Below are 16,881 nucleotides of genomic sequence, written 5' to 3'. Positions count from 1 at the left end.
CGTTTTGGACAATTTAAGTCTTCATGGTGCATTGAAGCAGGTAAAGAGTCAGACCTGGGTACTTAAGCATCTCCCCCACTGACTTCCTGTGTGATCCTTGGCTAGTTAGCATCTCTTTGCCTCAGTTATCTCATCTGTGACATGAGAATAATCATAAAAGTGCTTGGAATCTGATCAAGGAGACCAACCATACATCTGCCCTAACACATCCTTGGGATCACCTAAATAGGATCTGATTTAACTCTGATTTCTATATGAAATGAATCAATTAACTGTTAAGTGGTAAATGGATCCTGCTTTGGTCAAGGAGGCTGGTTGTATCTACTGGAAATGTATTAATGTTCCTTGCTGGGTTTGAATATGGTTAATAAGTGTACTTTGTCAGTGCACATACACACATTGCTGAAGTCCCACCAAGGCAGCCCCATCAGCCTGTGGAATTACTAGCTTTTGGTTGGCAATGAGTGGTCATTCTGAAACCAAGTCATGCATGGGCTGTTGCTGGATTTGGGCAACACGGTTTTATCCATGTCCACAAGTGACCTCTTTCCTCAGCAAGAGTGCTGGAAAAATTACATGTGTGGAAAATTAAAAATTAAGCATGTCAGTTAAATTGCCAAATGACATGATTCAAAAGAAGCCAAATCCTAAATTCCAAGAAGAAGAATTTATTAATAAACGATTAAAAATGTTTTGTTACATAAAAAATTAAATAAACATTCTTTAAAGTTCTTTTATTCATAGAAACTAAATTTCTCACTAGCCCTACTAAAAATGTACTGAATAAGTATTTAACAAATGTTGGCATAAAGAGGTATTAAATTATTAGCCTACCCACACTGACCACATACCTCAGGCCAGCCTTGCCAGTACCTCCATCAGAGGGATATGGAAAGATTCTCTGGGACAGCCCACATGGAGAACCTGTGTCTGAAACATCGTAACTCGAGAGTTGTATATATTTAGCATAATGGTGGTGGTAGTGTCTTTGCTCACATCACCTTACTTGCTACTAAAAGCCCTCCAGCTCCTCAGCCTAACATAGAAATCCAAGTAACTTTTGTGGCCCTGTTTTCTAGTATTTCTAGTATTCCCCAACACTCACTGGGATGACTCACTGGTCCCATGTTAAATCCCTTGCTTTTCTCCACCTTACCTCTGTTTATACACTCTCTGCCTTGACTTCCCATCTTATCCTTCATCCACCAATCAGAATCTACCTTTTCCTTGAGGCTCCTTCATAATCTTACCTGCTCCCCCAAACTGGATGTGACATTGAGTGTTTGTATTTACCTTACAATTTTTACTTTCTTCAGTTCAATAGACAATTACTTAGCAGCACTATGTGGTAGAAATAATAGGAAAACATACTCTCTCCCCTCGAGGAACTCAGGGTGTAGATGAGTAAAGAAGGAGGTTTATGTTGCTAGCTATAAAACGCCAAGATACAAAATGTAAATGTACAGAAAAAGAGCTTTGTTAGGCCAAGAGGAAGGACTTTTCATTTAATCTAGGGCCTTGGGTGGCAGGTAGTGATCATACTTGCCTTTTGGAAGTGGAACTGTATGGAAGAGAGAATGAATGGGAGGAGAAGCTGGCTGGGAGGCTGTGGCAGGGCCCAGAGGAGAGGTGGTGTGGTCGTGAACTCTGGCTGTGGCAGATAGGAAGGAGGATGAAGACATTTCACAGGTGGAAGTGACAGGGTATAGTGAGAGGCTGACATGAGGGTAGAGGGGAAGGAAGAACATGAAGACACCTGGAGATGACAAGCTAAAATTCTGCAGGAGGAGGAAGAGGCTTGTGAAATCTGGTGGACATGATGCTGGTGATTTCAGACCTTTGTGTCCTCACACCCTGGGGACAGAGGCCATGCCACTGCACTGTGATAGCAACTTGTCCGTAGCAGGTACATGATAGTCTGTGAAATGAAAATGTTCAGTGTGTAACTGGAGACATGGTCTGGGACTCAGAGAAGAGGGCAGAGATGGAGACACAGATTTGGGAATAACCTGCATAAGCATGAAAATTAAAACCATAGGAACAGATAAGATCCCTGAGGAAAGAGACAGAGAGAAAAGAGAGCCTGCAGGAAACTTGCATTTTTAGAGGGTTTGAGGATGATAAGGACCCAGAACACAGAGTTCTAAAACAACAATCTCAAGTTCAGCTCAGAGGCTAAACCAATTGGGACTGAGTAAAGGCAGCTGGGACAGAGATGTAGTAGGCATTGGTCAGCTTTCAAAGAGAAGTTCAAATGGCACTCTGGATGGGCCAGATTATAATATGGCATATCTTGATGGCATATCTTGAATACTGAGCAACAGTTTTCAAATTTTAACACTAAAAAAAATACAGTGCTGAAGTGAAGGCTGTAAATGCTTTTTCCCTTACTTTTTAAAGAATAGAAAAGATTTGAGCATTTTGAAGCATTTGTGATTATATATTGGTAACCAAAAATAAATAGACTCGATCAGCATTTCTCAGTGCAAGCTTGTTTGCGTGCCACCTCAGAGAGAATGTACTGCTTGCTGAATGTGGATGGAGCCTTGTTGAGGGGCCTCCTAAAATAAATATTATGGCTTTTCTCCAGGAATGGTACAAAAAAATAGATGGTTATTTAGATAATGAGGAATGGCGCTCTGCCTCCTGTGGCCTGGAAACACCTCAGTGTTTTCCTAACATGTTAAAGTCCACAGCCCACTGAACACAAAAAACAGTCTGACCTAGTACATATCTCATCCACATGGGTGAAAAATACTCAATGTTACTAGTGGGGATGCATTCTGATGTTTAAATTTTATGCTCTTTCTTTTATATTATGTTCTGTTTCATTAGAAAAGACATACTGGGGGCACCTGGGTGGCTCAGTTGGTTAAGCATCTGCCTTTGGCTGGAGTCATGATCCCAGGGTCCTGGGATTGAGTCCCAGGTCGGGCTCCCTGCTCGCGGGGAGCCTGCTTCTCCCTCTCCCTCTGCCTGCCCCTCTCTCCTACTCATACTTTCTCTCTCTCTCTATCAAATAAATAAATAAAACCTTGAAAAGAAAAGAAATACTGGTCAAGACCCACATGAATGGACTTGTTGGTGTGTATTTTGACCCATACTGTACCGTTCCATCCTTGATAGACTTGAACCACCACAGGTACAGGGGAGGGCTAGTGCAGGTCACTTAACCTCTATTCTTTAACCTATAAAGTGGGTATGACTTTATCTGTCCATATCTTCAGGTTGCGTGAACATCAGAAGAGACACTTGATGGAAATTTTCTCCCTATAAAAATGCTAGAGGCTAGGTTATATTCATTTTAATTTTTTGCCAAGTATTCAGTGAACTCTTTTTCTTGACTGTATTTGCTGGTTTCTCACATGGAGACTTGAAATGCTTAATTTTTATCTGTAGTAAAATTTTTAGTTGGTTTGTAAATTAAAAAAAGAGTTTGGTTTGTAAAGAACACTTTAAAGTATCGTTACCTAGTGTGTTATGATCATTCTGTTTAATATTCTGTGAGTGCGGCTCTTTCTTACCTTTGCAAAATTGACCAGAAATTAAATAAGCATTGTTTTGAAAGGATGTCAGGCTTCTTTATGTTTAAGTAATAATATTAGTAGAGTTATTAAAACAATTTTCTTAGCAATCATCCTAGTCAGTCATGAGAGAAAATCTGTTCTGAAGATAACAAGAAGTGATGTTAAGGCAAGCCCTAAAATCTCGGAGGCTGTCTATGGTAGTTCATCTTGAATGGCTCTTGGCTAACTTACAAATAGATTCATTTAAACTAAGTACTCTTAGGTGAATTCATGCTAATTAGTCCACAGATACACTTAGTTCTCATGTGGACTCTCATGTTTGTTGCTCAAAATATATGCTTTAGATCTTGTGCTTGTGACTTTTGTTGTGTAAGTTATTTTCAAAAGCCTTTCTTGGTTTTAAACTCTGTGTTGGGAGATAAGGAGATGGTTTGTGTTGGCAGAGAGGGAGGCTCTGAGCCTCCCTTGGTCCCAAAAGCTGTCATTCCTGTGTACGTGATCCACTGGAGGGAAATGTCCCAGAATCAATATTTGTGTAGGAAATTTTCCCCCCAACCTACGCTTACTCTGATCAGATAAAAGAAAATTCAGCTAAAATAATCTAAATAACTGCTTCCTCCTCCTTCTATCACATGAGCTACACCACTAGGAGGCATGAAGAGGGAAATTGTCTTTTTATGTATTCCTTGACATTAATCTTCATAATCAGGGGGTCACCAGAACACTCCTTTTTAGGTGACTGTGTATTTCATACATGAGGCTTCCCAGGGTGATTGTAAATCCTCAGAAGTCCCACATAAGGACGTTTTTGTTCCCAAGAACTATATGTGAACTACTGGCTAAAATGTATTCTTGGAATCATACTTTTTCAGTGTTTCCAAGAAAATAATGTTATTTATGTATTGGAGGAGACCACACTCTTTTTCTTGCCGTCAGGGTGCTGCAGTTAAGAGTCTCCCAGAACCTTGAGAGTCTCCATTGTGCAGACTGAGATGGATTGCTAAGTTACCTTTGCCACATCCCTGAACTTGCTTTTGTTTGTAGTTCTTGCTCTGTGAATCAAACTTTAATGCTAGGCAACTAATGTCGAGGTCTTCAAAGATGTCATGAGAAATGTAGTATTGTTGGTTGGAGGTAAGCTAGAAATACAGAACTGAATGTTTATCCCAAGTACGCTTTTATGCGAATCCCGACCTCCTTTGTTTCTATTTATGTGAACTAAGAATTATGCCTAAATCTTAAAAAATAGTGTTAGCTCTCAATTCTGAAATCGTTATTCATTCTTGCATATCTTATGTTGTAGTATAATGTGAAATAATAAGTACCTACATGCCAGAATGTTGTTTTAAAAACAAAAACATGGACAGGATGGTTTCTGTTCAAACAGTCCTGCCTTTGCATCCTCACTCCTTCACAATTTCTAGGACTTAACCGTTGGGGTTGTCTTCTGGCCTCAGAGTATCCCTTATCAGAGCCTTGGGCCTCTGGGCCTTTTCACTCAGGACTTGGACTGTCATCACACCCTCCTGCACAATGGGTGTTGGTTTGCCTGGCTGATTGACATGGGAGAGTCTTTGTAACCATGGTTTTGAGCAAATATAAAGGCATCACAAATGGCCGGCTCAACTATTCTGGTTCCTATAAACTTTCCTCTTTGGGATAGCGTCTCTCTCCATCTTGATTGCTTATAGACCAAAATGCCAAAAGCACACTTAAAGAAGATATCCAAAAGCTTTCTCTGCACTTTTGACATTTTCAGGGACAAGAGAGATGCTGAGTTTACTTGATCTTTCTACTTTCCAGAAATGTAAGACCCTCTAGTTGTTCATTATTCTTTCAGATGTTCTGGTTGAGCTTAACTAGATAATTGGGAAAGGATTTAAGCTTCCCAATTCTACAGACTAACCTATGTGGCAGAGGGATTCCAGCTACCTTCTTGAGGTGCTTGGCAGTGTTGGTGCTCTATCGTCTGGTTTAAGCTGTACTAAAACTGCTTATTGGTATAACTTTGCTCCCACCTTCTGACTAAAACACCTTACCCCTATCACCCCATCTTAGCTCTCCTTTCCCCAAATTTTTTCCACTTTTCTGAACCAAGGCAAAGGGACATTTCTACGACACATCAATTCCGCACATGCTAGGCACCTGGGAGGCAGGATCTTAACCTCTCAAATGTGCATTTCTCCCACCACCAAGAAAGGTAAGGAAGATAAACAAGTGCCAGGAATGGGCGAGGCCGAGCAGTAACATAGAGGCACAGAGGACAGGTTGAGGCCCAGGAGGAGAGGACTGGGAAATGCCTTCCCTGATGGTGCCAGCCAGAAGCCATCCTTCCCTCCACGCGGCCCTGAGGACACAGCACCCTGTGGCGTGCAGGGGTCTGATGGCCACTTCTAGATTGTCCCTTCTCGTCAGAATCACATCTTAGATAGCTTGATTTTCTTTTTCAGCACTTGACCCATTGCCTTGCCCACAGTGTTCTATCAATGTTTTCTGATCAAAACTCTGATTGAACTTTCCACTTGTTCAGGATCATTCCCGTTATAGGAAAACTGCAGAACCCTCTCAGTGTATATTCTCTTCTGAGAGAGAAGCACAGGACCACCCCTGGCTGGTGGTGCTGCCTTCTGTGGTCCCCCAGTAGGAAACCTGTGTCTTTTTTGCACTTGCCTATTTTAAGTCACTTTGTCTCCAGACTCTGTAACAATCTCAGTCCAGCTCCGCTCCGGCTTACTCAAACAGATATTCCTGAGCTACAGATTCTAAATGGAAGCTAGTTACTACCTCCCCCACTCACCTGATTAGACCTTATTACTACTGACTGGTCAGGGAAGGAGGGTCACTGACTCTGTCCCCTGACTTTGGCAGAATGACTGTCACCTAGGGGCCATTGGGGTTCCTTTCCTGGAGGAACACCTGCCTGTTCTCTAGGGACTAGACCTTATTTTCCTTCTGTGCTGCAGTAGAGCATGTTCTCGGTTTTAAGCAAACATCTATGAGAGACAGCCCCCTCCCCCCAAAAAGAGGCCCCAAGTAAAATACAACCCGGAAAGGTTATGGACAATGAATTCTTTCTGCTGGAGATCACTTTCTACAACTAAATCTGAGTTTTTCTGTTTTTTTTTTTTTTGTGTTATTTATTTATTTATTTATTTATTTATTTATTTATTTATTTATTTGTGATGAAAGGGTTGCCCTTTGGTAAGGAAAGAGATATTTAGTCATAGAGTTAGACATCATGGAAATCCAAACCAGATTTTTTAAAAGCATGGTCCTCTCAAAAGAGAAATAGTAATGACAGTAACATTAATGATGACATCAACAATATGGCAGATTATTAAAGGAAATTAATTAACTTGAATAAATGCTGTGAATGTCTTCCCTTCAAAAATAAAAACAAAAACATGAATTTAGTTGGGAGAATATTCCAAAATGTAATTTTCATCATTTTCATCTAAACTAAAACTGTAAAGAGCAAAATTCAAATTAAAGCATCAAGTGCTAAGACAGGGTTCACACACGTGTGGGTGCACTTGTCCCACATGAGTGGCCCTCCAGAATTGCTCCCTATTATAGATTAAGGAAAGATTTATTTCAGTTAGTGAAGTAGAGTTCACTTCACCAGCAATGCATTTTTTCAAAAAAGTTTCCATGCCTAGCATGGAGCATAATTCAGGGCTTACGCTCACAACTCTGAGCTCAAGAGTCGGATGCTTACCTGACTGAGCCACCCAGGCACCCCCAGCCAATACATCTCTAAGTGGAATTTACAGTTATGCTGTATTTTTCTCTTAGCATTCTTGACTCTAGTTTTTCAGAGAGCATATGAGTGTTTTTTTCTCTTCTTAAGTTTCCTCATAATCGGGCAACCATAGCAACAGGGGACCCCCTTTAAACAAACATAAATGGAACTTTTTGCTGAAAATAGAAGAAAGGCTTCTATCCACTTCCGCTGTTCCTGTCTTGCCTTTAGATGCTCAATGATAGGAGTTAGCCAAGTTATTGGTGGAGTTTAATAGAAGAATTTCCCTCCCCTCTTTTTTCATAAAGAGTTATGAAAGAAGTAGTTTCTGTAAATAGATGTAGTCAAGTTGTGCCATTTGGGGCACTCGGGGAGCAACTAACTGTTCATCTAGGTGGTTTCTACAGAGCTTATGCTGTGTGCACAGCATTTTATATGCACTCTCTGCCTGGTAAGCCCTGCACAGTAGGCATGGGAGGCATACAAAAGCCAAAGGTACATGAAATGATACTTTGAAAAAGTACATAGCAGAGAGCACAGTATTTGAAAGTCCACAAAACAATGTGAACTTGAACCCAGGGCATGAGCTCATGGTCAGCAAGATAGGTAATGTTTTTGCCTTGCTTTGGATAGAGAGGGCAAAAGAAAAAATGGCATGGCAGATACAAGGAATAGCTTATTCTACATTGGAGCCATCCTTGATTGCTTCTTATTCTCATCTTCTCCAACTACCCAACCGTATTCAGTGCACTGGCAAGTGGTGTCCTATTTATTTATTTATTTATTTATTATTTATTTATTTATTTATTTATTTATTCATTCATTCATTCATTCATTCATTCATTCATTCGAGAGAAGGAGAGAGGCAGAAGCAGGCTCCATGCAGGGAGCCTGATGTGGGACTTGATCCCGGGACCGTGAGATCACGCCTTGAGCCAAACGCAGATGCTCAACCACTAAGCTACCCAGGTGTCCCACCATTTTAGCTAAAAATTTAGCTCAAGCCCTCCACGTTTCTTCAGCTCATCGCCACCTCAGTAGCCTAAGTCATTGTTAATTCTATTCGAGATGCCAGTAACAGTCACCTAACTGGTCTCCTTGTTTCCTTTCTTACTTCTCTTGAGTCTATTCTCCCCAAAGAAGCCAAAAAGAACTCTTGAAAATATACATCAAATCATGTGATTCCCAATTTAAAATTCCTTAGTGGTTTCCCACATTCTTAGACTAAAATCTGAATTCCCTGAGTAGTCTGTGTTCTCTCTAGGTTTGTCTCCTGTCCCTCTCACCTGTCATGGGTGGCTCCATCTCCACCTTGTGGGCCCAGCCCAATTATGATTTCTCTAGGGACACCCCCAGTTTATTTTCTGTCATCTCCCCATTTATTATGACCTTTAATGCCATCTTATTTTTTAATTATTATAATTATTATGATTGTTATTGTTAGTTGTAGTAGCAGGAGTTGCTGTTCATCGGCTCTCTTCCCAGCAAGGGTGTATACTTCATGAAATCAGGGCTCGCTTGCCTTGTTCTAGGAGTAGCCTCAGTGCCAGGCCCATAGCCAGCACTCAATAAATATTTTTAAAGTGAAAGAGCAAACTGTACACAGAGGAAAATAATCAAATCACTCTGCTTGGGTCAGGGTTGTATTGAATGTCAGCATGGAGTTGGAGATTAGGAGGAAGCTAGAGAATTCAAGGAAGACCTTCAATGATGAACAGAGAATTCATACTTGATAAGATAAGCGTTACATGGGCCAACGTGTGGCATTTGTTTTGTTTTTTGAGACTGATTATTTCAGCAGTTGTGCCCCAGCTGGATTGTATTAGGGAGAGGGTAGAATTAAGAGCTCTGTGTTAGAGATGATTGCACCAGCACAGAAAGGGTGACAAGGACTTGGATAGGGAGATGCTGGGGAAAATATGGGATAAGAGATAGATACATGATTCCACAGTCCAGAATTTTATGGTAACAATACACTGAGCAGTCTAAATAGACAATATTATGCTTTCTGTTTTAGGCCACCATAAACTACCAGCCAAAAACCCCCACGTTGTTTAAAAAAAAAAAATGTTCTCAGATAAACTTGATAGAAGCTTTCAGCTACACCCCAGCTGCCTCTGGCTAAAGCGTACTGACATGCTGATATCAGGATGGATTTAGGTGGAGAGAAGAAATGAAAGCAAACTTTTCCACTGCCATTGATTTAATAAACAAGTTAATGCACATGAAAAGTGCCCAGTGTAAACTTTCATCCAAATAATAAAAAATTGTGCTGATATTTATATTTTGTGAATCTCCCTAACATTGCTTTTTCCTGCCAAATTACTACCTGAAAGAAAATGATCTAAAACTGTTTTCTTATGATGCTCCATTTTTTAAGATTCTTTTTCTTTTCTTTGTTTAAAGCAATTGAACAAGATGAAGAAAACAGTGACAAACGCGTAATTGTGTCAGAAGCTGGAGGAGTTCCAGATTCTCAGGTATGATCAGTTCTGTGCCCGTCTCTCACTACACTTACTTGTCTTCTGTATTGAGAGTGGTGACATAATGCAGGTGTTGGCAGATGATACAGGTTTGGCTTTCCGTGTTCTGTAAAGAGTGGAATTACTGGGAATAAAGTACTTATTTTTGATAAAGAGGCATTTGACAAGAAGAGCCCTAAATTTTAATTATAGTTTGATTCATGAGAAAGGGACAGATAGGCAGACATTCTCCACTTCCCAGAGAGAGTAAGGAAAGTAAGTGCAGAACCAAGAGAGACCACCTTAGAGGAGACCACCCCCCTGGAGACCGCAGAGGAATCAGCTGGCTGACAGCGTGGCAGCTGGGGTTCAGCCAGACAGATGAGTGTGATGCCTCACCTGCCCAAGATTCTGTGCCAACACCTAGTATCTAACTAACAGCATGGATATGCTTCTAGCAGCATCTTACCTCCAAATATTGTGGCCTAACAACTTCAGATACCCTAGTGCTATCAAATGCTAACTCGATATAAATCACAGCATGTAAAGATTCTTGGCTTGTCTGACCCATTGCACTTCCTTTCAAGTTCTAAATCTGTTGATTCTGGTCATAATTACATTAGCTTTTTCAGTCAAGATGGCACAGGCTGTATCATTTCAATAAATTGATAGAAGGAATTATTGGGAGTTGTTTTACTGTGGTAATACTGAAAATGCTGCAATTATCATTTGTTTGTACTGAAATTGCATATCAAGTTTTCAAACAAACGTGGGCAAGAATCCCTAACATGGTATGTTCTACACTCTCTCTAAGATTTCTTAAATCATTGAATTATTAGACAGATACTTCTAAAGATAAATTATTTTTTTTTGTTTTGAATTTATCCTCTGGGCCAACGTCTGTTTTAATGCAATTCTATTTCTGTATCTTAGGATATACAGACCTGGCTTTTCAAGATTTTGTTTTGTTTTTTTTTTCCAACTGTGCCATAGTATACATCTATAGGAGCTACAGAGGGTCAAAATCATGAAACCAAACGAAACTAGTGAATCGATAATTAGATCAGGAACAGATTCTTTTTAGGTTTGAAAGGCAAGAGTTAAGTTTGCTGGAGACATAATTGTGGGTTATAGGCCAAGGCCATGGAGGAAGGAAAGTAGCTGTTACCTCATCTGTCACCTCATCTGACACATCTAAGAAAGCCTGACCTGCTGCCACAGTACAAGCACCAGTTTTATCCATTCGATTCTGCAGGTCCATCTTTCCAAATGTTCTGGGTAGCATTCTCAGTAGATCAAGTCCTGTAGGGTGAGCTCAAAGAAAACTTTGAGAATTTTACTATCAGAATTAGAAACATATGTGTGTACACATGGGTGTATACATTGACACTAAAATTTATTTTTTTTTTATTTTTTTTTAAATTTTTTTTTTAATATTTTTTATTTATTTATGACAGTCACACAGAGAGAGAGAGAGAGAGGCAGAGACACAGGCAGAGGGAGAAGCAGGCTCCATGCACCAGGAGCCCGACGTGGGATTCGATCCCGGGTCTCCAGGATCGCGCCCTGGGCCAAAGGCAGGCGCTAAACCGCTGCGCCACCCAGGGATCCCGACACTAAAATTTATTAAGTTGACGTTTGGTGTATATACATATAATTGATTGAGCACAACCCCCCATGATCACTGGTATTTTACATTATTGCAATCTTCAGAGCATATTTTAAGCAAGTAGAAATTGGTTTCTCATGCCTCCCTCATCCATGATGAAATCTATCACTATGGGGAAATGCCCTTAGGCTATTGAAAACTGGGTATGTGAAGGCTTAAGGTGGAGAGACTGGGTCTCATACACACATTTCTCACCTGCCCCACAACTAATTCTCTCCTCATATGTTAGCTTCTTTCTTCCTTTTCTCACTAAAAATATCTTTTCTGCTTGAGAAACTCCCTGTTTCAATGCAGTGCCATGTGGGTGGAGTGAAGCAAACAGTCCTTCATGCCTTTACACAAGCTCCTTAAGCGTCTAAACCTGTGAGTTCCTGCAGGGTAGCATCACTGTCTTTGTCACCATAGTGTCCTTGCATGTAAAGTCTGTGCAAGTGACCAGCATGTTTGGTTTTCATCTCTGTAGAATAGAGATCTTACAAAGTTGTCTTGAAGTTGGAATGAAGCAATGCAGAAAATGCCTGCATTTTCATTATGATTCAATAAATGTTAGTTCACATGTGGTATCGAGGGCCAGGCAGCTGGGGCTCTCCTCCTGGCTCTGGGGCAACTTATTCTTCCCTGGCCTCCTAGCCCTTTTCCTTAATAGTACTGAGAGTTCACTTGGGCAGCACTTTGGATGCAGTAGGCACTCGCCTAAGCTCTTAACTCCACAAAAAACCCTGTATTTACCACCATTTTACAGACAAACTGGTAAGTCTGGCTCTGACATCCTGGCTTTTTTTTTTTAATATTATATTTATTCATGAAAGACAGAGAGAGAGAGGCAGAGACACAGGCAGAGGGAGAAGCAGGCCCCACGCTGGGAGCCCAACATGGAACTAGATCCCAGATCTCCAGGATCAGGCCCGGGGCTAAAGGCAGCGCTAAACCTCTGAGCCACCCAGGCTGCCCTGACATCCTGGCTTTTAATGCCTATACTAAACTGATTTTCTAACATCTGTAAAATGGGGAGAATATATATGAAAGAAAACAGCACCCAGCACATAGTAAGTACTCAAAGAAGTTAGCCTCTATGAACTATTATCATGATCATGATCTTCTATCGCATTCCTTTTTTGGTTTGAATATTTAAGGCATCTAACATGGCTCAGTTGTAATATTACTCTCTGTCTACCATTATGGTATTTTTACATACATAAACATTCTAGACTCTCTTCATCATTCTATATAGGACTGAAGGATTAAAGAATTTTTATCAAAATATATGGAATTTGGGGGCACCTGGGTGGCTCAGTCAGTTGAGGGTCCAGTTCTTGATTTCAGCTCAGATGATTATCTTAGGATCATGGGATCAAGCCCTGTATCAGGCTCTGCACTCAGCATGGAGTCTGCTTAGGATTCTTTCTCCCTCTCCCTCTATGCTTCTCAGCTCTCTCTCTTTCAAATAAATTTTGTTAAGGCTATGATAGTGATCATAGAAAATATGATCATTTTAAATCCTTTACATTGGAATTGATTAGAATTTGCTTTTTTTCCCTTCTTTATTATTTGTCAACTTTGCTGCCCAACTTAGCAGTGTGATCAGTAATGTTTACAGACCTGAGCTATAATTTCAGGTCCAAACAAGACAATATATTGATGTCCTCCCTACTGTAGTCTGAAAGTTCAAGGAATCAAGTATATGAATAAGTGAATCTTTTACTTCATTTGCTATTTAAGTATATGGCAATGTATTTTTTAGTTTTATCAGAAGAGAGAATTATGTAAGTATAATAGATTAAGAAAATTTTGAGGAAAACAACAGTTAGAAATTCCATAGAACTATGGCTTCTGCCTCCTTCCCTCTCCCACCATCCTCGCTACTGTACTCTTGGCTGGATGTAATTTTATGCAATATTTGTGTAGGATGGGTCTGTCCAACCAAAATGATGCCTTAACTCATGTAATTCCAGAAAGGAGGAGGATCAGAGAAGTGAATCTCCTTAAACTTGCTGCCTCAAATGTACACTGAGGGGCCAGGAGTCACAGGATGGATCTCTGAGGCTCTGTGATGCCCCAGCATGGTGTCTGAGGCATGTACTAGTCGATGCCTTGGGGATTAGTAAATGCCTCACGCTCCCCATTATGTGTACTTTTCACCTTGGGTGCTGTGTGGCCCATTCTCCCAAGGAAAATGTATATTTTTCTAGCCCAACTAGGAAAAAATTTTTCATAGTTTTTTTTTCTTTCCCTGAAGAAATTTGAGAAATGAATAATTGCTGCCCTACAAAATAAAATAGTGCCATTATTATTTATCCATTTATAATTTATTATTATATTTAATATATTCTATTATAAATATTATGATTATATAATTCACATATGATATAGTCCATTATATATTACATTAATATATCCTATATTTTAATGTATTGCATATTATGTATTATTAATATCATACACTATTATTATTATTATTTAGTGTGAATTATCTTCTGAATTTTCCTGGAAGAGATTCTTAATATTTGTTGTTTAGAAAATAGGTGCATACCGTTAAGTTATGTAATGTGTCTTCCCAACCCATTAGTCATTTGAGCTTTCTGTTTAAAGTAGCAAAAAAAATTACTTTATGAATTTCTGTGTGAAATTGTTAAAGAAATGACTCTCTTAGGTCGTAATGAATAAGGATTTATCCAAATACCCTGAATTTGTATTAAGTAGCATTCTGTTCTTGAAAAAGTGCTTACTTGAAAAGTGGGCTCTTTCATCCTGGTTTTCCTTCTCTTTTGCATGATGTTTTATCTAAGTGTTTTAGAGAAAGTGATTTTTAAAGTGAAGATAACACAGACAGTGTTTTTATACATAAACTGTGCTCTTTCACCTTTTGTCATGAAAGTTATCATATATCATCCTTGTTGCCTTTCCTAAGGGAATCCTGGTCAAGCACCATTTTACCGCTAAAAGGATGGACCCAACATTTTTATGACTCTGCTTAGAAAGGAAACAGAATTAATTTACATTCATAACATTTCTCTTCTCAAATACTGAAAATCAGTATTTTCAGTATTTGAGTATAATACTTATATTTATAATAAAGTATAAGTATAATTAATTATACTTTACAGAGATTTTTTTTTTCAAAGCATACCTTGAAATAAGGCTCTTAAATAACTCTTCTGATGGTTCCAGATTAATCTTTTATTTTTTTCTTCTGGCTTAGCAGTGTTAGGTAAACTGTTTATAATTAATTTCATGTAGACAAACTAAGTAGTTCAAGAATGCGAAAGTCTAGATCAAGGGCTGTTACTTGCTTCTCCTGCCCTAACAAATCTCTCAAAATATATTAATAAATTCATGGGTTTCTTGAATTAAATCACTAAATTACAGAGCTGTGAAAGGGACCCCCAGAGAACATCTGGCTTAGTGTGATGCTTCCATAGAGGACTGTCTTATAAACTATCTAGGATGTATGGGTATCTTCCTGGGCTTCAACTTCTCCAGGGAATGAAGAAGCATTCATTACCCTCCTCGAAAGCCTTTTTTGATAGTTGTTAAGTAAGGAGTGCTGTAGAATTGATTATCTTATAAAAATGCATCTAGAAATTATGCAGAAACCAGAAAATCAGGACAGTAATACTCCTTTTGTAATTAGAAGATGTTTAAATTATAAATATGGAATAATTAAGTTACTCCAAAACCCATTTTTAAAAGTAATAGCATTTTGTGTTTAAAATACCTAGTTTGGGGCAGATCCTGGTGGCTTAGTGGTTTAGCACTGCTTTCAGCCCAGGGCGTGATCCTGGAGACCCAAGATCGAGTCCCACGTCAGGCTCCCTGCATGGAGCCTGCTTCTCCCTCTGCCCGTGTCTCTGCCTCTCTCTCTCTCTCTCTCTCTCTTTCTCTCTCTCTCTGTCTCATGAATAAATAAATAAAATCTTTAAAATAAATAAATAAAATAAAATACATAATTTGTGCACTCAAGTACGTTTCTAATAAAAATGTATTTCCTTATTAAAGAAGAGTCTATATTTAGAATCCTAAGCATATGATAATAATGAATGTTTAGAATTGCTTAAAAATTCATATTCCCACAGAAACCAAAAAAATAGTTAAGACATCTTAAGTTTTCACTACTCAGTCCCATTCTTTTATTGCTGATGATATTACCAGTTGTTTTAGAAGAATGAATGTGATGGGGTGCCTGAGTGGCTCGGTGGGGTTGAGCATCAGATTCTTGATTTTGGCACGGATCGTGATCTCAGGTGGTGAGATTGAGCCCTGTGTCAAGTGTGGAGTCTGCTTGAGATTCTCTCTCTTTCTCTCCTTCAGCCCCTCTCCCCACTCATGTACACACACTCTCTCTGTTTCTCAAAAATAAATAAATAAATTTTTAAAAGAATATATATAAAGGAAGGTATATGGATCTGTCTCCCATATATACAAAGGAAAGACCGTCTCCAAATGAGAACACATGCGAGCTTAGCCCAGTTAACTCTGGAACCTCTGCTGGTGCGAAGTAACAGGCTCAGTCTGATGTGCCTGTTTATTTCCAAGACGCTTTCTTCTGTGTGTCCTCTGTCCTTGGCCCCAATCCCACACACACCCTCTATCATACAGGGTGCACGGGGGAGCAGAGAGAGTTTAGGACTAATCCATCACACTGCGGAATAAACAACGCCAGGGCAGGTCCTAAGGTTGCAGGGTCATGAGCCTCCTCTCTCTGCTAGCAGGACAACATGTTACACACTGTCAGGATGACATGGATGGAAAGAGAAGAAATTCTAGCTGGCCGACTTCATTGAATTTTTTAGATAACAGAAATTTGTTAAGTGTCAAAGCTTTTAAAGGATGTTAATCATTTGTATATAGGAATTCCCCCACAAAGTTTCCTTGTCTTCTTAGTTTAAAGGAGGACATTTAACACCACTGATCTTCTTGTACCCTCTTTGTATTGATTAAAAGTGCCTCTTCAAGATCAGAGCATGTAATTAGTGTTATATAAGGTTATGGGCTCCATTAAAATCCTGACAAACAGAAATATGCTCCAAGGAGGATGGCTAGTATGGTGAAAAAATCTAAAAATAAAATCAAGTGGACCCTTAGTAATGCTTGACAATCTTATTCTACTTCCCTTGTCCTCTTTCCTCCTGAGTCAGGAGGGGGCAAACCTTAGCCTACTCCCTGTTTTTGTAAGTAAAGTGTTATTGGATCACAGCTGTGCTCTTTCACTTACCTATTGAATCTTCTCCTTTTGCACTAAAACTGCAGAGTTGGGTAGTTGGACGAGAGACCACGTTACCCACTAAGCCTGGAATATTGACACTCTGGCCTTTAAAAAAAATTGGCCACCCCTTACAACTGAAATGACCACCATATGCCTTCTTTTCTTATACCTCCACAACATCTTCTCACATTTCCTACTCTCAGCTAATAATTTGATTTATTTGGAAAATAGAAAGCATTCAGAAAAGAATTTCCAGGAGCACCTGGGTGGCTCAGTCA

The 16,881-nt window shown here is 39.5% G+C and overlaps 1 protein-coding gene across 1 annotated transcript in view; it reads left to right on the top strand.

The window, feature by feature from the left end:
* Window positions 1-16,881, top strand: part of RAPGEF5 (Rap guanine nucleotide exchange factor 5) — a 229,878-nt gene that overhangs the window by 105,752 nt on the left and 107,245 nt on the right. Inside the window, exon 8 of the mRNA XM_038557080.1 lies at window positions 9,676-9,749. Within this exon, the coding sequence (XP_038413008.1) occupies window positions 9,676-9,749 (74 nt within the window). The remainder of the gene's footprint in view (window positions 1-9,675; window positions 9,750-16,881) is intronic.

This window comes from Canis lupus, chromosome 14 (genome assembly GCF_011100685.1).
Source record: "Canis lupus familiaris isolate Mischka breed German Shepherd chromosome 14, alternate assembly UU_Cfam_GSD_1.0, whole genome shotgun sequence".
Taxonomy (NCBI): domain Eukaryota; kingdom Metazoa; phylum Chordata; class Mammalia; order Carnivora; family Canidae; genus Canis; species Canis lupus.
Note: the sequence above shows the minus strand (reverse complement) of the source record. Positions and strands in the feature narration are given on the sequence as shown.